Genomic DNA, 24,931 nt, shown 5'->3' on the forward strand with positions numbered 1-24,931 from the left:
TTTTTTTTTTTTGAATTGTCAGCGAACGTATAATCTCCGTCCCACACACCAGGCGTTGCTATAGTTAACGCCCCATACAGGCGTTATCTTTATCAACGCCCCATACCAGGCGTTATCTTTATCAACGCCCCATACCAGGCGTAATCTTTATCTACGCTGGACGATGAAGCGGACTTTATATCAACGCGCGACCAAATTTACTCGTCACCCGCTACGCCACAGGACGGACTAAACCCAAATTTGATCTTTTTTTTTAGTCTTTGGTCTTTAGTTATGCTCGCACCACTGTGGACGCTCTAACAAGATGATAAGTGAAACTAAATACTTGATTCTCCTTAATTGTGACCCCACTTTTGATGATGTGGAGAGCTATAGTGTGAGGATTGGAAAATAGAGCTTTCTCATTCAATTTGGCCCCACAACTATTAACAAAATAAAAAGTTTTGTTAACGCCGTTTCTACACCCACCCTGCCAACTTCTCCCACTTACATTCATCATGGACCAACTCTCCCCAATTCTACTTGCATAACTTCCTTCTTCGCTCCCAAAGTTCCTATATTTTAAAACCGACCAGAGTTAAAATTGTGTTCTTCGATTAGCCGTGCATCCATGCTTTTATACACTTTGTTTCAATTCTCTATTTACAGAACAGGTAATCTTCGGAGGGTATTCAGTGAGTCTTCAGATGTGTTTTTCTCTTTTCAAAACTAAGGAAAAACAATCATTGGGTGATTCTTTTTTTCTTTTTCCTTTTTGGTTTCTGAAGTCAAACGGTACATCATTAATAATCTTCATAATTTTGTTGAAGAACCCGTATGGAGAGTTAGATGTTTAATTGGTGATGAATTATCTAAGAAACTACAGGTGCATTTCGGGGATCTTATGAAAAAAGAGCATATTAAGAAGTTCTCTTCGAGCAGGTGAATTTTTGATTTGGGTTTCTGATTTTGTGTGTGTGTGTTTTCTAAATTATTTAATGAATGATTATCAGTAGTTTGATAAAATGGACGTGTGAAAAAACATGTGGCAGGTTTCGTATTGTTATTCCCAAATGATCAAATTTCAATCGGAGCTTACAAAGCTAGGTTGGGAATCAATTTCTGTTTTTCTTTTTTGTATCATCATGTAGTGCAATTCTTTAGCATTCTACAAACTCAAAGTGTTAGTTTAATAGTTAGTCATAAGAACTAAGAAGCGAATTTGTTCAATTTAATTTTATGGTTAATACCTCTTATTATAGGAGTATCTGAAACTTTATCTTATCAGTTTCGTAGTAACGGAGAGTCTGAGTGATTTTTGCAGGGTTAACATTTGTTTATGTTGGTTGAATTTTGAAGGTGCTATTGTGTGGAAACTTTAATTATTTCATCCATATTTGGCATTTCGACATTTTAATTCCATGTTTTTGTTGGATCAAAACATTTGTAGTTTGTACCCACTTCGGTTTGCATCGATCTCTTTAAATTTTTGTGTTCATATGCTCTAAAAGTTTTTTTTTTAACTATGTTTTAATATACTGCACTGTATTTTTTTATTGCTCAATAGGACTTAGTACCTCACCTTACAAATAAGGAAAATTGATCCTACTTGGTTATTTATTTTATTTGATTATTTCCCACTTTTCATATGAGTCATTTTTATCTGCACTTATGGACATATATCCAGCTAATGATTCAAGGTTACAGGACTATACAGGGAACTCATACAAACATCGATGATGGGGACACTTAAGAACACACCTTCAAAAACAAAAATGTCGTCAATATCTATTAGAGTTGGAATGGGAAAAAGCAGTAAATGTTGAAGAAAATCATGCGGAAGACCTAGAGTAGAGGTAAGTTTGAACACAAACATTGATTTTAATCCACATGATGCGAGCTGATGGATCTAACAATTTCGAATTGTTTAATAGTAATACCTCAAAAAAATGAGTTTTGCTTAAATTACCTTTATGTTTTTCCGGTCAAACATTTGCAGCAGTACATCATTTGGTAAACACAACAAGCTTTGGATATACGTTCTTCTTTGTGGAAGTAGCAGACACCTGTATTTCTCCATATTATGGAAACCTTCCCGCTATTTTTGGTTGTGTGTAAATAATTATCTATAACTTTGACGGGTTCATTAATTTTTCCAATATTATCTCGACGCATACTAATGCAGTTGCATCATGTCAACATTGAGTAATCAAAAACCTATCAGTAAATCTGCATATCTCTCTCAGATGATAAGATTTGCACGTAGAAACCGCAGTCTGTTAGCATACCCCATTTGACTAACGTAATATTAGTGACCATCATGTTCATTTAATGATAGTTCATGAATTTTATGTAGTGAAGCATGACTGCATTTTTTTATGATGGATTGGATATACATGAGTATATGGTAGGTAGAATCTGCTTATCATGGTTGGTAACCTCCAAAATATTGATTACGGGAACTTACAAGCAGGAAACCTGAGACAGTTTTGGTTGCATTATCAAGGGAGTCATACCATTTCGAACAAACCGCTCTACATTGTGTTCGGGCTGTGTTCATGAAGGATCTAAATGATGCCGAGGAAATACCCTCCTCCGCAGAAATGGGCTTCCAGATTCCGAAGAAGCCAGGAAGGATGTAGAAGATGCTGATGATAATTTTGATTGTGATGTTGCTTAGGATCCTGAGGTTAATGACATAGATATGACATTTTATTGGAAGGAAGATCATCACCCAGCTGCAATAGTAACTGACAGATCATTCGCGGAGCTTGAAAACCACCCAGCTATACAAAAGCGCTTGAGGCACATTTCCATGGGCTTCAGAGGTCTTTTAAGAGAAGGTTTGATGATTTCGGAGATCAGAAGAAAAAAAAAATAACCGTTCACACATAGTCTAAATTTAATATCATTGACAACAAAACACTTTTTGCCATGCCACAGATTATAAAGGGCTAATGTTTGAGATCCTTGGTATAGTATACACACTTATGAGGTTTGGTTTGCCGGAGATTTTGAAATTTGGAAATTTTTTGTAATAGTAACTCCTAGCAAGCAACTTCTTATGAGTTATGACAATTTAGCATTCACTGGTCGAAAAATTATAATACCCTGAAACAGACTACACCCCGTTGCGAAGCACGGGTTACTATCTAGTGTTTTACTCCTATGTGCAATTGTTATCAATGCGATCATTGTCGAGTAAGGCTGTCAATGGGATAAAGAATTCCGTATTCCGTAACCGATATTCCGAGTTCCTATAGGTAATTTCCGACGGTAATCGGAAATCGGTAACAGAGATTTATCGATAATTATTTTCTTAATGAAACGATATCGGATGAGGCACCTATCTGTTGATCAACTACCAATACCCGTAATTATTATCTACACATGTCTGTTGCAAGTATACTCCAGTTACCAATCTTTTATTTTTCTTTGTGTTTTTACTTTACAAAAATAAAAGAAGAAAAAAAAATGAGCGATAGTCGATAGAGAAAGAGATCCACTGATCCAGTCTTCAAGTTACTGAGAGAAAGAGATATTAACAGTTAGAGGAAGAGACATTGAGTGAATCATGAGTGAGGTCGACCGACATTAGGTAAGACTGGTGAAATTTTGGTTTGAATGGATAGTTAAACATATAAACCCATGGAATCCAAGATAAATCCAGTAAAGTCAAGCGATATTCGACAAGATTGATAGATAACATGTGAAATTTCCTAAGGTCGACGGACATTCGATTAAAAAATGGATAACTGGAGAAACCTACGCAATCCGAGAGAAGAAACAGACCGATATTGGATAAGATTGATGGATAACAAGCGAAATTAAGTAAATTCGACGGAAAATTCAGTTTGAATTGATATGTAACCATATAAATCTATGGGATCTAGGAGAAATCTAGTGAGTTGAGAGATATTGGATAAGATTGACAGATAATGGGCGAAATTAACTAAGGTCGGTGGACATTTGGTGAAAAAATCCAGATAACTATAAAAACCGATGGAATTCGGAAGAAGTTGAGTAAGCCTGACTGTTATCTTGTAATAAGATGATGGATAACAAGTGAAGTTGATGAAAATTGGATTTTAATTTATAAATAACCATATAAACCCATTGAATAAGAAAAGGTTGAGTGAGGTCAGGTGATATCGGAAAAAATTGATGAATACCGAGTGAAACTGACTAAGGTCCATGGACATTCAATTAAAATGATAGATAATTGGACGAATCGATGGACTCAAGGAATAATTGAGTGGTGTCGACTGACATTGGGTAAGTGTGATAAATAACAAGCGAAACAAAGTGAAGACGACGGGAATTCTTTTGAGTCGGTATATAGGTGACCATATAAACCCATGAAATACCGGAGAAATCTAATGAGATAAGATTAATTGAAAACGAGTGAAATTTCCTAACGTGGATGGACATTTGGTTAAAATGATGGGTAATTGGATAAACTGACGTAATTCGAGAAAAAATTTCATGAGACCTAACCACATTGAATAAAGGGTAGCAAACGAAATGAAGTGAGGTTGATGGTAATTCTGTTTTAATTGATAGGTAACTAACCATATAAACCTATGGAATCTAAAAGAAGTTCAGTGAGATCGAGCGGCATTGGATAATATTGCTAGATAACATGTTAAAATTGAGTGAGATCGTGCAATATTAGACATGATTGATAGATAACATGTGAAATCTATTAAAATTGATAGATCAACCAATTGTATTACCAACGAGAGTATATAGCTGATTTTTATTTAGGGCTCATTCATTGGCATTAAATGGACGATTTTTTTTGTGATGGTTCTGTTATTTTATTTATTTTATTTTGATAAAATACTCCGATTTCATTAATAGAAAATCCAAGGATACATAGAGTTTAAGAACATGAAGGACCTTTGAGTAACAAGAAGAACATATTTTAAGGAGTACATGAACAAATATTCCGACAAGAGAAAGAGAAAGAATATCGAAAATCGAAAAATTACATATATGAAAGATCCGATAAAATCTGATGAGGGATGGTCTTGAGGACAAAACCCGGCCATTTGATGCATTTTTTTCTCAAGAAAGATATGCTCCATCTTCATTAATGAAGTAGTTTTCACAAATTTTGACCGGAAAAAGGCATAATCCGGCGACTGGAGCTCCATGTTGATGATCTTCAAAACTCTAATAACCAAAGTAGGATAACTAATAAAACTAGAGGAGAAATACTTGAAAGTGTAAATAGAAACTCCATAAAGACGCAATCAAACTGTCGGACGACACGAAGAAGACATCCCCGGAAAACGACAAAAACCTTCATAAATCTTAACCCTAACTTATAATCTAAGCGAAATCAGTAAATAACAAAATCTAAATACTTCTACTGCTCAGATTACTCTAAGAACTCGCCGGAAATCTTCCTCCATCGACAGAAATCGGAGAAAGGAGAGAGGAAAAAAAAGGTTTTCTGATTTTGCTATTCATATTCCACAGTTACACAAATTTTAAAAATACCTATTCTTATTTTAAATCAGCCAATGTAAATTCAGTTTGCATCCATTAATAAAAATCTCTAAGTTGAATGCATCATAAAAAGTTGGGTAAGCGATTTTTCAAAGGTTTATGAAATGAGTAAATGACTACTGCATCATTGACAACTTTACAACGGCTAAATTTAACGTGTTAGATTCCAGTGGCCTATATATATTTTATTATTATTAATGATACATTTTACATGCTAGTATATATGCTAGCAAAACATTAGTATTGTTTGTGGACCATTTTTTTAGATGATCATTTGTGCTTATTTTAACATCCAAATCTGTACACATTTACATACAAAGTGCCATGTTTTGAACGGGGCATCAAATAGGGCTATTATTTTCAAGGGAGGACTAGTAGTCTCGTTTTGGTGGTACAATAGCTTATCAAAAAAAAAGAAAAAAAAAAGAGGTCGTGATACAAACTACCGTGGGTCACATGAAACAAGAAGAATCTAGAAAGTTAACCATAACCGTTAATTTTACATTTAATCCTACGGTCCGTAAAATTTATAGAAACCCTAATTTTTTCTCTTCAATTCATGTGGCCGCTTTTCAATTCTTTCTGCCTCCCCCTCTCTCAGAATCTGTATGCCTTTCTCTTACCGTCTCTTTGAATCTTTCATTACTCTGCTTTGCTAGATCTCGTTGATGGATCAAGGATAGGAGAAAGATAAAGCATTCAAGGTCTGATGATGGTGATTGATCAATGCTTGAAAAAACCATACATCGAAGATCAAAGGCATGTCTTCTATGTTGATTAAGTTAATTTATCTTTTATTGGATTGATTAATGTTGGGTTTGATTAAAGTTTGGATTTTTATGACTTTGATGTTGTTAATTTGGTCTTGGGTTGTAGTGGTTTATTAGGTTAATTTCTTTGAAGAGTTTTGGGGTTTTAATTTAGGGATTAGGGGGAATTGGGTTTTATTTTGATTAGGGTACTGTTGAATTTGGTGATAAAAGAACGGGAATGGTAGAAATTTTGTATGATTTGGCAAGATGTTTGGGTATGTTGTCTTACTAACTGATGTGCCCTGCATTTGACTGGAGCTGTTCATTGGGAATATACGCCTGTGATTTAAGCTGCGTGAAGATTTGTTGATGTTTATGTTCTCTGGTAATAAAGATTTGTTGATGTTTTTCGAGTCTTTGCTGGTATTTTTTATCGATTTATGTCGCGGTTCTTACTGAACGGTAAACATATGATGCCGATCTTGAATGTTATTTTTTATTTTTAAAGTATAATGAATTTAAGTTAATGTATCTTTTACTCTTCATTTTCTTATATGCGTGCCTCTTTTTCTTTATAATCATGTTTACCTTGATGATTCTTAAATAATCAAGGCTAAGCTTTGATGTGTAAACAGTAATTTTGTAAAGTTTTGATCTGAAGTTCGTTTCTACACTATATGAACTTTGAAATTTTATTCTAGATTCGGACCGAAAAACAGGACCCAAGTTTATCATATTTAGGAGGGAGGAAACAAGACCAAAAGAGTAGTTGGTCCCAAAATCAGAGCTATAATATAGAATGATCTCTTAATCTATATTTTGTTGTAATTGAAATAATAAATGTAATGTCTAAAAAGAAATAATGAAATAATAAATGTATTATTAATTGTAAATAAAAAAAGGTTTTATTTTTAAATAATTTTTATGTTTAATAACTTTATTGATAGTTTACATCCCCAAGTACCTCTCCCACGGCAATCTAAAAAATTCGAGTTGGAGTAATCATTTGACCAATAAATTATTATAAATTATTCATTTTATTTTATAGATTCAATGGGCGGCAGCACGGGAGCCTAAAGGTTTTGCATTGGAATAGTCGTTTGACCAATTAATTAGGCACCGCAACAAATGAGGTTTTGCATTGGAGTAATTGTTTGACCAATTAATTAGGCACTCCAACAAATGAAAAGCAGATTGGTCTGACACGACAACCAACAAAATTAGGCAGTGCATGGCAACCAGTAGATTGCGCAACTAGATGAAACGTCTGGCAACTACCGATATTAAAGACAACTATCAATATTAGTTGTTGAACAGTTTGGTAACTATATTGATATTAATTGCTAAATAAATTCACAACAAGATTAAGATTAGTTGCCATAATGTTCAGCAAGTACCTGACAACTATAAAACTTTATTGTTAAAATGTTTGGCAACTAACTAACAACTACAAAAACTAGTGGGTCTAAGCTATTGCATTTAACAAATAATGTATTTGGTTACTACATATTAAGTTTCCAAAAGTGCGTATAGCAACTAGAAATTTTTAGTAGTTGCCTTTGCATTTGGAAACACCCCATACGACAACTAAAGCCCCGCAACTACCATTAGTTGCCTTTTTGTTTGGCAACTCAAAACTGGTATTAGGCAACTGAACTAGTATGGCTGCCAATGCTTGGGTTTTTTGTAGTGAATGAAGTTAGCTTTTGTTATAGCCTTGTTGTTATCAGAATAAATTCTTGCTGGTTTACTTCTTTGAGGTTGAACTGTACTGACAAGTACGTAAATAGTACATAGTATATTTCACAGAGGCCACATTTTTTGATTCATGTAAGTAGGCCTACATTTCAATTTATATCTATAATTTCGTACACAGGCAAGTGGTGCTGTTAAAATCGGGGGTCATCGCCTATGTTGAAATTTATTGAAAAATGATTGAAATATTTACTTGGGTCTTGTTCCACTAATTTTATCTTGATATGGATATACGTAACTTAACTAAATTATTGAATATAGAAAAAAATGTTTTCATTTGGTGAGAGGTGGCTGACCTAATGTCTTACTAAATATGTGCATTTATAAACTTTTGAATGCTGGTCATGGATATTAAAGTTGGCTACTGGCTTAGATGAATAAGAGTAATGTTTTACAGTGTGTTAATTATTTTTAGTACGTGGACCTCATTTGCCTATTTGTGGTGGCTGTGATCTACCTAAATGTTAATGGGTCTTTAAATTATAGTTTCCAAGTTTTTACTTTTCGTGTGATTGGAAGGACGCAAGCCAATTACATTCTGACAGATATGGGGTTCTATAGAGGTTAATGATTTGGCTTGTGTTTCTATTAATTTTTATATGGAAATGAAAAGCATCTGTGTCTTATTATGTATCTTTGGATACTCGGAGTAGCGATTTACTCGAAATGTATTATATGCATAGTAAATGGAATCAGTTTACTTGATAGCTGATAAGAGATAGTTGATACTGTGGGTAGTTCATACTATCTAAAAACTAAAATGATGAACTACGGTCGTGTTTGATCCCTTCGAGCTACGGAGAGGGTACGTAGGCAGCCGCTATGCGGTTCAGCACAAATCTAAAAGGTTGTTCATATCATCTGAAAAGGGTTGGTTGCTGCTTGGCAGTTTATACCATCTATTTAGAGATGATTGTGACCCTTGCAGATTATATAATGTTTGTTAGAGGTGGTTGCAGCATTGGTTGTTCATACTACCTAGCGAGAAATGATTATTACCATCTGAGGTAAATCATACATCTGATAACTGTATATCCTGTGAGACAAGAGATGGTTATTACCGTTCGAGGTAATTCATATCATCTGTTTCGGCTCATAAGTTAAACAATAGTTTTTACCCTACGTGATAACTCATATGAGAGGTGGTTGTTGTCCTTTAAAGGCAATTCATACCATTTAATGAGGGATGGTTACTGCCGGGCAGTTCATACCATCTACTAGGCCGTAATTGACACCCCCACCACCGGTGGATGAACCGTCTGCATGGTGAGATTGTTAAGCCTAAGTGGCAACTCTTGTTAGACCTAAGTGGCAACCCTTGTCAGGCCCACTGGGGCACCCCACTTCGGTGGCTACCCGGAAGACCATTGGCACTGGCCGATGGTGGCTGGTATCCAGAACTACCCTGACATTGGCACTGGCCATCCCTCACCCGTATGATACGGTGTGTGCTGTCAGGCCCACTGGGGCACCCCACCACCTCGGTGGCTACCCGGAAGACCATTGGCACTGGACGGTGGTGGCTGGTATCCAGAACTACCCTGACAATTCTGATATATACATGACCCTTAAACGAGGTTTTTGTTCAGCAGAATCTCAGTCTCTGAACCTAGGTGTTTGCTTGGAGATGATAGTCACTTATCACTTGCACAAGAGTTTGCCTGCTCAAAAAGCAGTTTGGCATGAATCGGTGAACATTTGCTTGGTAAAATCGAATTGGTTTGAAAAATTTGAAAGTCGTCTTTCTCGAGTGGCGTATCAGAGAGTCTGAGTTCTCCAAGCGGGTCCTAACCCGACCCGCAGGAAGCAAAAATTCTCTGATCCGTCACATTTAGGGTTTGTTTCTTTAATTGTTTGAAGCTGTGAATCGATACAAGGATAGGATTTTGTTTGTGCTAAGAATCGGAGGAGAAGCTGCTATTGGTGTTTAAGTTCTTGGAGGTTTGCACTGGTGGTGTTTAGGTGGGTTCAAAATGGAGTGCAGGTCTAAGATGCTGTTGTCATAGATGTATGCTAGGACAGGTGAAGGTACAGATGCAGTGAATGTGATTTTGTGTACAGGGATAGAGATTGAATGAGAATAACAGGTGTTGGTAGACCGAGATGCTGCATAATGGATAAAACGAAGAGTGGTTAATAGGTTCTTATGAAATGGATGAAGCTGCTGCTAATGGTGTTAGTGTAGCTGCAAACAAGATGGGTCTGAGATTGCAGTTGGTGGATGTATGAGAAGCAGATGTTGAAATAGAAATGGATTTTTGAGATGTTGTTGAAGAATTAGAGCAGCAGGTGATAAATTTGGTTTTGCAGGTTGAGATGAGATGGTTAGATGAATGTAGCTGGCTTAACATAGAAGAGAAGAAGCTGAGATGAATTGAGTAGTATGTGTTGTTGCTGTTGTCTTTGCAGGAGTTGCAAGTTAGTGTTGCAGTGAAGAGTGGCTTTGAGCAGGTGGTTTTAATCAAAACTATTGGGAAAACCCTCCGTAACAGGTTTTTATCGTCTCACCAATCGAACAATCGATCCTTGATAATGATGGTGGTAATAAACTGCTTCTTTGCAAAATTCTTGTTTAGTATACCGAAAATATGTTGATGAAAGACGATTCGATCGAAGTAGAGAAAGAAGAGTGTAGGGTCCAAATATCGCACAAGTATTTGTTAGTGTGCGAGATTCATCCCATTTCCTTAGTGTGCGAGAACTTCCACATCGGATCCAAAATAAAAGGAAATATGAGCTTTACTCCACTACATATGAGTTGTCATCCACTATGTAAACACCTATATAAAGAGAAAGGCAGGAGAGAGAAAAGGAGGATACACACTTTAGAGGAGGACACATTTGTAGAGAGAGAACAAAATTTGTATTATTATTATCTCCTTCTTCTTCTTTCATCAACCCGGAGCTCCAAATACTTATTAATGGTGTAATTCAATAATCATAGTGAAACCTAACCCCGTGGATGTAGATCAAATTGATCGAACCAGGTAAATCTTGTGTCCTATTTTATATTTCCATTATCTTTATCTTTATTTTCATATCAAATAAGTTTAGATGTAGAAATCATAATCATGATAGTACAAGGGGTGTGTTGTAGGATTTTCTGCAACTACATTTTTGGTGCTAGAAACACTACCTGCTTGTTGGATTGAAGAAGAATCAAAGAAATTAACAATTGTTGATGAGAGATTATGCTGGATATATAAGTTTTAAGGGCGAATATGGAAAATACAACGAAATCTAATGATTTCAGATAAAGAACCAGCGTCATCAATTATTTAGGAAATAAAGAGAATACATTCCCCTCTTGTTTCTTGGATTTTATCGTTTGGATTTCCAGATCTGGAGATTTTAAACAAAATTCTATACGAACCACAATCAAATTGAGAGATCGTTTCTTTATCGTTTGCTTCTTCGGCAATTGATCCTATTTTGGATGATTCTGCGAGAGATTAATGGAACTTTCAGCATCGTCATCGACAAAAAAGAGTGCACGCGAAGGAAAGAAATGTGCATGTCTACAACATTATCATAACAAACAAGGGCTTCGGAGCGATAATTCACAGAGGTGTTAAAATAAGAAGATCAGGTACATGAGCGAAGTCAAATCGCAGGCCAAAGAAGTTGAGAGGTGAAGAAATTCGCAGGAAAAAGATATTACAACACAGCATGAGTATACCTCAGAAGCAAAGCAAGCAAGAATCACAGGTGAAAGAAGAAAGCTTATGCGAAGGAAAAAAAAAAGAGAAAGAGTCTCACAGGGCAAAAAAATAGAAAGCTTATGCGAATATAAGGCTCTACTCTGCGAAGAAAATCGCAGCCCAACAACATTTAGCCAATGAAGAAGATCACATTCCAGAAGCGGATGAGAACTGGAGGATTAAGCAAAAAGGGAAGAACTAAAGAGTGCGACAAATTCGCACAAGAAAACTCAACTCAATAGCATAGGAGAAGATACATGCGCAAGTATACAACAACAGGAACAGGCGAAGCACAACTGAAGCATCTTGGATAGTTTGTGTAGAGAACTGTTTCATCGCACAGGACAAAGAAGTCTCAAAGACGGAGAGGGAAAATAAGAAAGCCTCAAGTAGGAGATGTCAACGGCAAGCTAAAGCCAGCAACAGGCGGTGAATATATGCTTCACAGATACGAACCAGCCAAGAGCGAGAAGAAGAAGGGCAGCACACGATAACCAAACTAAAGATCCAGTAAAGGATATGAGGACGAAGAGAAACTTCTGATGTTTAAAATTACAAGGAGCGACAATAAAAAGAATACGTTATGTGAATATTATCGCTCATCCGAAAACAATAACAGGCGGAAACGTTAACGGCAAACCAGCAGCAAGGAGGAGTCATCATCAATCAATAGCACGAAGAAAATATCAAGCGAAGTAAAGAACCCGACAACTTACTTCATTAGAAGCTTTATGCGAAGAAATCGCACAGGAGTAGCCAGAGGTAATAAGTGTATGGAAGGAAAATCGAGTAGAAGAATAAGAAAGACGAAAATAAAAGAAGCACAAGAAGGATACCAGAGCGATATGAGAAATTCGCACAGATCAAGTCAAGACATCCTCATCAACTACTACAACCAAGATGAAGATGGGTGAAAGCATGGACAAGGAGATGAAGCAATCAACTTTACATACAACAGATGATACGAAGGCGACACAATCAGATGTCTAAAGAAGAACAGATGATACAAAGAGCAGAACACGAAGGGGTCTGTGTCATCATGATTATGATGACTACAAAGAGTTGACAAGATCTCTGAATCTCTGTCTATAAAAACAGGGTTAAGGTTAGGATTAAGTCGGGAAGAAACTAGAAAGAGCTGATAAGAGTGAAGCTGGACGCCTAATTGGTCATAAATGTCATCGTCTCCGACATCTCCATCTTCACTGGGAAATTCCATTTCAGAAGCAGAGAAACTGATCCACATATACGATGGTGATGAATATATGATATTCTGTCATGGTGACCACCGTCAGATGATAATTACTTACAAGCTGTAGATGAGATTCAAAGGAGTTTAGAGTCATGTACCACTGTTGATTCTTCATCTTCTTCGAGTAACCGGAATAACTTGAAAATTTCAATTGAGATAGCTATCGCAAGATTAGAAGATGAGTTCAAGAACTTATTGAATACCCATACTAAGTTCATCGAAACCGATTGGTTAATCGATTTGGAATCTCGATAAAATTCAGAATGATTTTACAGGGTTTTGAAAATTATAAGCAATAGGAATAATGAGAGGGTAATAATGAGAGGGTATTTCAGGTACTTTCATTTACACGTGTACAATTTGTGCCACGGGTGCACAGGTGCTGACTCAGCTAACCAAGGCTTGGACGGAATACCTAACGATGGGAGGAAACACTAATTTCAATCTATTTGGGGAGGAACACTAATTAGCGATCTTGGGAGGGGAGGAAACGCAAAATAGCCCTCTTTTTTTCGGTTTTAAGATTGAGGGAGAAAATTGTTGTGGTTCTCTCAAACACATGAGTTTCTCTGGATCTTTTTTTTTTTTTACCTAGATTGAGGGAGAAAATTGTTGTGGTTTTCTCGAACACAGGACTATCTTTGGATCCGGGTTAATTTTTTTCTTCTTTTTTGATCTTCTTACCTAGATTGAGGGAGAAAGTTGTTGTGGTTCTCCCTTAGACAGAACATTCTCTGGATCTTGGTAAACGTTTCTTTCTTTTTGTTTCCCAAACCTATCTCTTTCTCCTCTTTTAGTTTGATGTTGGTTTAGGTTTTTTTGATACGACATTAATATGGGTTCTGTTTCTAAGTGATTATAGGGCCTTGAAGGGTGAGTTTAATTGGGTTTTAATTGATTAGGTTTTGATTATTTTTTTCCATCGATCTAGATTTTCTTTCTCCTGTAAGGATTTGATGTCTTTTGTGGTGATTTTGTTGATTTCTCAAAGCTTTGGTTTTTTGTTTTGAACTCTGAATGTTCGAATCGGGTACAAATTTTTTTTCCCCAGCAATTTTTAGGTCCTCACGATGTTGTTATTCTAATTAGAGAACATAATCGGTTTTGGTTTCAGTATTTTGAGGTAACATGCATTTAAATTGGGAAATTGTTTCAAAATTTAATTGGGTTTTTTGATTTAACAAAGTTTAGATATGGGTTATTTTTCATATGATCTTGTTGTCTTCTTACAAAATAATTTTTACCAAATATCTATTTTAGAGCTCAATACTGATACTGATCATATCGGAGTATCTCAATCTTCTTAGGTTTCAAAAAGTTATATGAAATTCTGTCTTCTTAAAAATGTTCTAACAAAACTATATTTAGAGTTCAACATTGATTCTGATCTTATTGGAATATCTATATTTTCTTAGGTTTCTTGATGTTTTTATCTACTTCTCTTATGGCTCAATACTGATGTTGATCGTACTAGATTGCCATTTTGTGTTTTTAAAAGAAAAAAGTTCTAATTTAGGCTCAATATTGATTCTGATCATATTGATGCACATTTTGTATCTTTTAAAAGATCTTAGATTAATGAAAATTCTCTTTCTTATCCTGATTTTTCCTATATGTATGTTTTCAAAACATGAATTTGGTAAGATTTAAGCACAAATAGATTTGATAGTAGTATGTAAACTTTGTTGCACCTTCGTACATATAGTTTCAAATTGATTGTTTTACTTTGCTTTTGTGTCTGTGTTTGTTATAGTTCTCTTCGAGATACCTTTCACTTAAATAGATCTTAAAACTTATTAGAACATTGTAGTTGTTTCTTTTTTTAGATTTTGACCATCATATCTTTGGCCTTAAGAAACTCAAATCTACACCTTGGCTCCGCAGTTTTTTACTAACCCAAAGGCTTGCCGCTTTAAACTTTTTTTGCTTAAATTTTATTTTTTCCTTCTAGTGCTCTAGTTTCAAATTTCTTCTGTTTTTGTCTGGTGTTTCGAGGGTGTTTTCACCTTTTTTGGTGCGAATCTGCAAGCAAAGGAGTTTTCGGGACTTGGCCTAGTAGTGGTTTGTTTGTTTATTTGTTTTTTTGTGAGGACAAGACTTTTTTTTAATCTGAGATTTAAGGGGATACTTTTCTCTTCAAGAAGCACAAACAAGTTCTAAGCCAGATTTACAGTTTGGTTGGCTTTGCAGGGGCCGGTTCCTCCCACTCTTTTCTGTAGCTTTTTTCGATTTGTGAAACTCTTTAATATACTATTCATTCGTTGTGTTGTTCCAATGCATAATATCCAGGTTCACTAGATTGAGTTACAGTAGCATCCATTATTTTCTTTAGGATTTTACTTATAATCTATCTTAATATGATGTAAGATAGTTAGGGATTTAATATTTTTGCAATTGCTTTTATTTTCCTGGCTGCTGTTTTAGTTAGAAGTTTTCCTTTCTTGGTATACTAGCACGTTATTAAATTGGAATCCATTTTCTTGGTAAAGTTACCTATTAGCTTATTGTTTCGGTCTGTCTTAAAATTTGGAGATTGTTCCTTCAGGACAGTTTTACTTTCACTTTTCTTAACGTAGTCTCGTGGTCTAAATTTTACTTTTGGGGCCCATATATTTCATTTGTTGCTGTAGGTCCTCTTTAGTTTATCATTGGTAAATACTTAGATTTTGTTCGGTGTCTCTTATTTTGCTCTACTATTGCTCTCTAAGACAGTTAACGTCTTATAGCATAAATCTTAGTTTAATATACATGGCTAATTCTTCCTTTCTAGGTCCTATGAATACTCATGTGATACAACGTGATGTTGAAATCATAATTGGTTATGTATTATCTTGGTCCGATTTTATAAATCGTGACTCATCTACTTGTATCTCCTTGGAGTTACATTTCTCATTTTATAAGTTCTTGATTGCAGAAAAGGCTACACTGTCATTCTCAATCTCAAAGAGGACGAATTTCCTATCAAATACAAGCCTCCGTGACACTTCTGTTAGTCTCGATACCGATAGAAGGACTCATGACCATATTTTGATAGTTTTATCACGAGTGAAGACGCTCAATTTCCACAACTTGCTGTGGAGACATACATATTGCCAGCTATAAAAGACATCTCATTGGGTACTGATGGAGAATGGAGATTTTCCCGAAGAATTATAATTATAATTTTATCTTTTTATTTAGTTTAATTTCTATTAAAAATTTTGGACAATTGTACTCTTTTCTTTGTCAGGATCTTCCTGCTCTGGGATTTTTCTTGTCAAGATTTTAATAAGCCAACATTTGTAAGTCCAACCTTTTTTGAAGTCTTTACATTTATTTTTTCATGTGTTTCCTTTGAGAAAAAAATCACTGAGTTATATATGTAGATCAAAACTAATGGTGATTAAAACCCCAACTTGGGAGTCGTTAAGTACAACTACTTGATGTTGATCAGCTGTGGCGATCGAGAATTACTGGCGTCGGTCAGTAATGTTTCTAAAGATCCAACTCGAGTAGAATTAACATAATCTTGAGGTAAATGTGCTGATACTCCGGGAAGTGCAAGCCCGATTGTTCTAAACAACAGTAAGAACCAACCTTCGTCATATTCCGGTCCATACGTCTGATGAATGGTGAAGCTTCTCACAATTTCCATAGCCGAATTCATTATCTTTGGTATAAACCACTTCAGAGAGAAGTAATTTTTATTTGGTTCTTCTTTAACGATCTGTAGTTCAAAAGACCAAACACATTAACTGGTTCAGTTTTTTCTACCCACGGAATTCATGCATTGCAAATAGAAAATAAAATAGTTCTCCACAAGAAAGTAAAATAGTATAAGATTCGGGCCATTTAGATTCATCTGTTGTCAACACCCATGATCTTAGTTTGAGGCACCATAATTTCTGCTAGATTTTTGAGTAATTATGCAAAATAATTATGCATTTATTTACCTTTCCTTTGTAGAACCTGTCATAGTAAATGCATGTTCCGAAGTGCTTAAACATAAACCTTTCATCATCGTAAGGCAACCTAGGAACCATGTCATTGCCATAGACATATCTTGAAAACTTCACGTTATGTAAACTCATCTGTTTTTCCATGAACTCTGCAAGTTTCTGATCACCGACCCTAGGCTGCCCAAACGTGTACACCCCCTCCAACCTATGTAGCAGTTCCGTTTCCCCATGATAAGCTAGAATGACGGGAAAAATAGCCGCTAAAGCCCCTCCTAAACTGTGTCCGGTCACAATGAATTTCACTTTCTCATTCTCTCGAATAATTTTTCTAAGCTTGTCTCTAATACTATAATAAGCAACTTGAGGGCGAGATGAAGTCTCAACAATTTCCTTTGGCCATCCTTGTTTCTTTTGTAGCCCCAATGCTTTCATAAAACCGCCGTGTACCTTACCTACATTAGGGAGTTCGTACCAAGATATATCGAAATCGGTGCTCCATGCATCTGCATCAAACATTTCTGTGCCTCTGAATGATACAACAGTTAGATCTACATCATTAGATCTTCTGTCACGGAGGATGAACGCTTGTGTGGTTGCCATTTTTTGATACTCTGCATGTTTTTCATGTAAGTTATCAATAATCAAAGTTTAAAGAAACATGCTCAATGTTGGTAAGCTGTAAAGTTACTGACCATTCCAGTAATTGTAGAACCCCAAGAACTCCATCTGCAAGAACTTATTTGGGTTAGATATTAATCAGTGATTGTTAAACTACAATAAAACTTCGATAAAATAATATGCTTGAGACCACCCTAATCCTATTATTTTAAACACAAAATTGGTTAAAAAGACCAAAATCAATAATTCCTGGGTGAAATGGACAGTTAGATTTTGATACTGTTTAAATGGACAAAAATGTAAAAATAAGCAGGATGTAACCAGTTTCATCGTGTCAATTTTCAAATATTTTCTTATTTTTAATTTACACAGGATGTATCCAGTTTCATCCTTGCTATTTTTTTTAATTTAAGCTAGGATGAAACCAGTTTCATCCTTACTATTTTTTTTTGGCCATTTCACCCAAACTATTTTTTACTCGTCCATTTGAACCGTGATTTAAAAATATTTGGACAAATGACCCATTTTCCGTATTTTAAAGAGATATTACATAATCGATAATTTAATAATTTATTATTTTCTAAATATTTTAAAGAGATATTAACTAGCGATTGTAAACTACAGTAAAACTTCAATAAAATAATATTCTAGCGATTTTTTTTCTTTATTTCATAGACTAGGTATTATTATTCAAAAAGGTGTTGGTGCCCAGATGGTCGCTAGGTTACCTACCATCTCTTGTAACTTTGATTTTGATTCTTAATAAAATACCCCTGGGGTGCTTTTTTTTTAATATATTAATTTAAAAAGATAATTTCTATTTTTTTGAATTGAACAATTGTGGTTTAATACAAAATACCTACGATATGCAATATTGACTAGTTTGATAGAAATTTCTAGATAATGACGGGAAGTTGTAAAAACATTAATATTGTATTACATACAAGAATGAAATACCACTTGATTTGAACTATAAAGAAAAACAAACCAATATTAAGTCATATTTTGAGAAAATTTGATATGTAATAAAAAAAAATTCTAATAGAATTATTATTTTATATAATATTCGGTCCGCGAGTTATAACCTCAAAGGTGTCACTATCCATCCACAAAAAACCAGCCAAAACAAAAGTAACACAAAAACCCCAAAAAACAAAATTTTGATGAAACCTCATAGAATTTGACGACACCAATTTTTGGTTTCATCATAAAATTTGATGAAACCAATTTTGAAATTTGTGGTTTTTGTATCAAGTTTTTAAAATTTGGGATTTTTGTATCAAATTAGTTAAAAATGGAGGTTTAATGAATCCCAACATTTGAGTGAGGTTTTTGTACCACAAGTTTGGTCATCTTGGATATTTATGACTAGTTTTGTATAATATTTTGGACCTACTAACGTTTAAGGGGACTTTTAGAATGTATTATATTATAATATTATTGATTTTATTATTTTAACACTAAGCGCCCGAGTCTGGACTATCAATTTTAATTATTATAATTAACCATAATTGCATACTAAATTACCTTCCAGTGATCTTTGACTGTTGCCTCAACAAAAGCTGCATTTTCGTATGCTAATTTAGCAGCCATTATCGAAAAAGCTGCACAATATCTATTATCTCCGTATACTAAATTCTTGTCAAGTTGAACTCGATTATCCATAAATGCGGTATTTGATTTGAATCTTGCAGAATTTCTGTCAGGAATAACTATCTTCCCTGCAAATCGGAGACAGATACATTAGATTTAAACCACCTTATCCTTGGTAATGGTTGTTGTATAGTACGTACACCATTGTGATTACTAACCTTTAAAGAGATTACACAAAAGACCAAGGGAATTCCCATTCTCGGACAACAGATTCAACCACATCTCAAGGGCCGCTCCATACCAAGCTAAAGGTTTCTTAACAAAACTAAGAATTTTTTGAACAACAATCGATAAAAAGATTAGCCATCGACGTTTAAAATCTGCTTCCTCGTTTCCTTCTGGGCAATCCACAAACTTGCTCTTTTCAATATCACTTGTAAGTAATAACCAAAAAAGATCCATGATTCCACCTTTGCGTGGCTTCAAAACTACATAGTTTTTGCTGCTTTGTTTGAGAGACACCATGACGACTGATATACCCACTGGCCAAACGCCTTATGCAACAAATAACAAGTGTAGATATTACCAGAGCGTACAATCACAAAATTTATTGCTAACCTAGTACGGTAAACAGTGTTGTATATGAAATATAAGTGAAGAGATTAAATAAGCAATGTTTGTATGCAGATAGATGGAGTGTCGAATATATGACAGATCGGAGTTATATATATATAGAGATAATAGTTGTAATACTATGCATGTATAGTGTTGTGCGTGTTGACTCATAAAGGGTTGTTGATTGAAAAAGTCCGAGAAACACAAGTAGGACTTGTTTGATTAAAGCTTTCGTTTATGGTTGTATTCAAAGAGAAACAAAAATGAAGACCGGTCAATCTAAGAAATTAGGTCCGTTCACTACAGAAGAAGAAAGGCCTAAATTGGCGTGTGGTTATGAAGATAGCTTTTGATCAAGTACATTGCAAGAGAAGAACATTCAAAATTAAAGTACACTACAACTCTACAAGGGAAGAATATATGTAAATTCCTGGAAATTACTTTAGACTAGCTAGACTAGACTAGGGACTATGGAGGGTGACAGGGAGACATGAAACATCATGTGATTTGCATTCAAGAATATTGTTATAGTACTTGCAAAGTAGATAGATTACCGCTTCTTGAGAATGATCCAGGTCAACTTAAATGGTTTATGTAAATCGTTTATATCATAAGCTTGTTGAACATCACAAAGTCTAATTACTGGGTCGCAAAGAAAAATGTTGCTTAAGACTGATTAACCATAGAAGCACGAATTTTCTATACCATGTGAGACTGGCAGCGATGCTTAAAGTAGAGGAGCAAGACTGGTTCCTTACATGATGACCTAGTCGAATATTTTGAGTTTCTGATATTCCGTGTTCTTCTTTTCTTCATCTTCTTGTTTCGAATATTCCATGCGTACATTTCAGTGTTTCCTGTTTAATTTGACTATTTACCAGTCAATGGAGGTTTTAACTTTTAAGTCCCCTCCCCTCTTTTCATAAGTCGGATCATATGAAAAACGAGCTAATTAAAATAAGAAAAACGTTGAAGGTTGTCTAAGAAAGATAATTAAGTATAAAAAGATTCCTTGTCTCTAGCAAATTAAAACAACCCATGTAATTATAATAAATATCCTCCAATGCAAGCTGAAGGTTTCTATAACCTAAGACAAGACGAGATAACTCAAAAAACAAAACGAGAGAGATGATTCAATTCCGTGTCTTTTCATTGATCACAAAGACTCCTATATAAAGGAGTTAGGGTTACAACAATATTCTAAAGATATTCTAAAAGAGGTGAATATCTTCTCAAGACAAGTAAGTGAATATATGCAAATATACAAGAATATACCCAATACCCCCCCTCAAGTTGGAGCATGAAGAGTCGAAATGCCCATCTTGAGAAGAAGAGTTTGAAACTGCTGACGTCCCAAGGCTTTAGTCAGAATATCAGCTAGGTGAGAGGTAGTATGAATATAAGATGGACGAATAGTACCTCGAAGTATTTCGTCACGCACAAAGTGACAGTCAATCTCGATATGCTTTGTTCGTTCATGAAAGACAGGATTATTAACAATATGTAACGCAACTTGACTATCACAATGAATCGAGACTGGTTTTGTATGTCCTATACCAAAATTCCGTAATAACCCTTTTAACCAAATGATTTCACAAGTTGTTGAAGCCAAAGCACGATATTCTGCTTCGGCTGAAGAACGAGAAACTGTGGTTTGTTTCTTCGTTTTTCAAGATATAGGAGAACCCCCGAGAAAGATAAAGTGTGCCGTGAGTGAACGTCGACTAAGTGGACAGCTAGCCCAATCTGCATCATAATAAGCATCAAGAACTAACTTGGAATCAGCACGAAGTAAAATACCTTTCCCCGGGCTAGATTTCAAATAGCGCACAACTCGAAGTGCAGCATCCCAATGTGATTGAGTTGGATGTTGTAAAAACTAGGAAAGAATATGAACAGAATAACACAGATCCGGCCGTGTAAGATTAAGATAAATCAGTTTCCCTACAAACCTTCTGTAACGAGCAGGATCAGCCATAGGTGAGTCTGAGGCAAGAGCCAGCCGATGATTTTCTTCCATGGGAATATTAGCTGGTTTTGAACCAAGAAGACCTGTTTCTGTCAATATATCTAGAGCATATTTGCGCTGACAAAGGAAAATTCCTTTGGAACTTCTAGCTACCTCAATGCCTAGAAAGTATTTTAATTTTCCCAAATTCTTCATGCGAAAACATCTGCCTAGATATTCCTGAAATTCTCGAATAGCAGCTGTGTTGTTACCAGCAATAACAAGATCGTCCACATATACAAGAATATACATGATAATATTCCCATGACGATAAAGAAATAACAAGTGATCAGAAGCACTGGTAGAAAAGCCATATGTACGCAAAGTAGCTGCTAGCTTAGCATACCAACACCGTGGAGCCTGGCGTAGACCATATAATGACTTACGAAGTCTACAAACTTTGCCAGATAATCCATTACTAAAACCAGGAGGAAGTCGCATATAGACTTCTTCATTTAAATCACCATGAAGAAACGCATTGTGCACATCCATCTGAACTAACTCCCAGTTGTTTATTGCAGCAACCGCAAGAAGAGTTCGTACAGTTACCATCTTTACTGTGGGAGCAAAAGTTTCAGTGAAATTAATTCCTTCCTGTTGATGATTTCCAAAAACAACTAATCTGGCTTTGTAACGCTCAACTGAGCCATCAGATTTTCGCTTAATGCGAAAAACCCACATGAAACCAATTGCAGACTTGTTGGCAGGCAAATCTTCAATTGTCCATGTACCATTGGAAATAAGTGCAGCAATTTCAGCCTGCATTGCCTGACGCCATCGTGGATCAGCCATTGCCTCTTTAAATGATTTGGGTTCAACATCATTTGAAATAGCTGCAACAAAAAAACGATGTGCAGTAGAAAATGCATCACAATTCACAAAATGAGTTATAAGATAGGGAGTACCTGAGGACTTGACTGGTATAGGTGAAGCTGCAGGGGAAACCAAGGTCGTGTTAGACTGTTTTGAAACACCCTGCCACTGGACAAAATCCTTGTGCCTAACGTTCTCAAATTTTGTACGTTTACCCCGGCCAAGTTCCTCGTCTGCAACTATATTATGATGATCTCGACTATCTGTATTATCTGTGAGAGAAGGAGTAACAAATTCTGTACCATACGCAGGCACAGCAGAAGAAGAAGTAGGTGCTGAATCAATTTCCTTATGAGCTGAACATGTATCATTTACAGCAGGTACCGTCTGAGAAAACGGTTGTGCATCATTCTCAGCAATATGTGATGTGTGTTGTGCATCATCCAGGAAGACTGACGGAATATGGGAACTAGTCTGTGGAGGTGCAGTGTCAACAGGCGAGAGAGTAGCAGCGGAAGAAGAACCACCAGATACATGTGCATTATTGGAGTCAGCTTCAAAATGATCGTCAGACAAATTTCTAGTAGCTGAATCAGTGACCGCATCAGAATACAGTGAGTGCAGTTTCAGAAGCTCATCATTATCTGCCAACGGGAAAGTATCTTCAATAAAATGTACGTCTCGAGACTGAAAGTAATGGCCTTTGTCAAGATCAAATAGGTGCCAGGCCTTCTTTCCAAATGGATAGCCGAGAAATATGCAACGACGACTGCGACTGTCAAATTTATCACAAGGATTGAGTTTTTTCGCGTAACAGAGACATCCAAAGACCCTGAGAGAGTGAATAGATGGAGCTGAACCATAAATAAGATCATAAGGCGTCTTGAAGTGAAGAACACGAGAAGGGGTTCGATTAATTAAGTAGGCAGCAGTAAGAACACATTCTCCCCAAAAGTCGATTGGTAAGGATGCTTGAAAACGTAGCGCACGAGCGACATTAAGAATGTGACGATGCTTTCTTTCCACCCTAGCATTTTTCTGTGGTGTCTTAACGACAGAGGTTTGATGAATAATGCCATTGTTTCGAAAATAAGAAACGAGACCTTTGAACTCAGTTCCATTATCACTGCGTAAAGTCTTAACCTTTCGAGTAAACTGTCGTTCAACCAGTGCAAAGAAGTTTGTTAACAAGGTAGGTACCTCATCTTTGGTTTTCATCAAATACACCCAAACACATCTAGAAAAATCATCAACAATGGATAAAAAAATATCTCGAGTTACAGGCACGATTTGGATGATAAGGCCCCCAAACGTCGCAATGAATTAACTCAAATAAATCAACTGCCCTACTATTACTCAATGGAAACGAAGTACGAGTTTTCTTGGCTCTATGACAGACATCACAAGCATGAAAATCTAACTGACTATCAACACAACCAATCTGAGGTAGAGACTTCAAAGCTTGGATAGAAGGATGACCAAGCCGTTTGTGCCATAATTCTGTTGCAGTCTTCTCTAACACAACGTTGACACGAGCTGGTTTCCCCACCATCAAGCAATACAGCCCATCCATGAGCTTACCCATACCAATCCTCGTCCTCAAAGTATGGTCCTGTATAACACATTCAGAGTTAGTGAATTGAACACTTATAGTATTCTTCTGTGCATGAGTAACATGCGATGAAGATAAAAGTTGAGAAACGGAGAGAAGATTGCATGTGAATTGAGGAACGAACAGCACATTGTGCAATATAAGAAAATCATTTAACTGCACAATGCCAATTTTGGTTGCTTGTATGCTGACACCATTAGGCAGGCCAACTTGAAGAGGACTAATATTATGACAAGATTCAAACACAGTGTCATCACAACAAACATGATTGGAGGCTCCTGTGTCAACAATCCAGATGTGACCACGCTTACCAGAGAGACGAACATGATTTGTAGTTGGCATCTCACCAACAACAACGTTTTCCTTAGCTGCTGGTTGGTTACGGTGAGCTGGTGACTCGGTTTTGAGATAAGCTGCAGGTGGACGTCTGGGCTGGCGACCATCTGGATACCCATGCTTCTCCCAACATCGATCCTCAAGATGTCCATTATGACCACAATAGGTGCACTTCAACGGATTTTTAACAGCTCCTGATTTCGATCCTTGGGGCTTATTGCCGTGAGCAAGAAAAGCCATTGGAGAAACGATATCCTCCTTCGGCTGAGTATAAGATCGAACCTCTTCCTCTTGGATGAGACGAGAATACACAGTGTGCAGAGACGGAAGTGGTTCGGTGCCCAAAATACTAGAACGAACATTAGCATAATAGGGTATAAGACCCATTAAAAATTCACGTACCTGATCATTGTTACGTCGAGTACGTAGAGTCATATTAAGA

The 24,931-nt window shown here is 36.0% G+C and overlaps 1 protein-coding gene across 1 annotated transcript; it reads right to left on the reverse strand.

The window, feature by feature from the left end:
- Window positions 1–16,249: 16,249 nt before the first annotated feature.
- LOC113332234 lies at window positions 16,250–19,784 on the reverse strand. The gene is made up of 5 exons (XM_026578826.1): window positions 19,324–19,784; window positions 19,040–19,233; window positions 17,587–17,620; window positions 16,889–17,505; window positions 16,250–16,662 (listed from the first exon to the last, which is right to left on the reverse strand). Exons 1-5 carry the CDS (start codon window positions 19,628–19,630, stop codon window positions 16,372–16,374), a joined length of 1,443 nt encoding a protein of 480 aa, XP_026434611.1. The 5' UTR covers window positions 19,631–19,784; the 3' UTR covers window positions 16,250–16,371.
- Between the last annotated feature and the right edge of the window lie 5,147 nt (window positions 19,785–24,931).

Source organism: Papaver somniferum, chromosome 1 (genome assembly GCF_003573695.1).
Source record: "Papaver somniferum cultivar HN1 chromosome 1, ASM357369v1, whole genome shotgun sequence".
Taxonomy (NCBI): domain Eukaryota; kingdom Viridiplantae; phylum Streptophyta; class Magnoliopsida; order Ranunculales; family Papaveraceae; genus Papaver; species Papaver somniferum.

Excerpts from the sequence above, each read along its gene's own strand:
- LOC113332234 (XM_026578826.1), bottom strand. The coding sequence starts at position 19,630 with ATGGTGTCTCTCAAACAAAGCAGCAAAAACTATGTAGTTTTGAAGCCA. Across the intron at positions 17,621-19,039 it reads CAGTCAAAGATCACTGGAAG|ATGGAGTTCTTGGGGTTCTA; the intron begins GTAATTTAGTAT and ends AAGTTCTTGCAG. Across the intron at positions 17,506-17,586 it reads GTTCTACAATTACTGGAATG|AGTATCAAAAAATGGCAACC; the intron begins GTCAGTAACTTT and ends AAAAACATGCAG.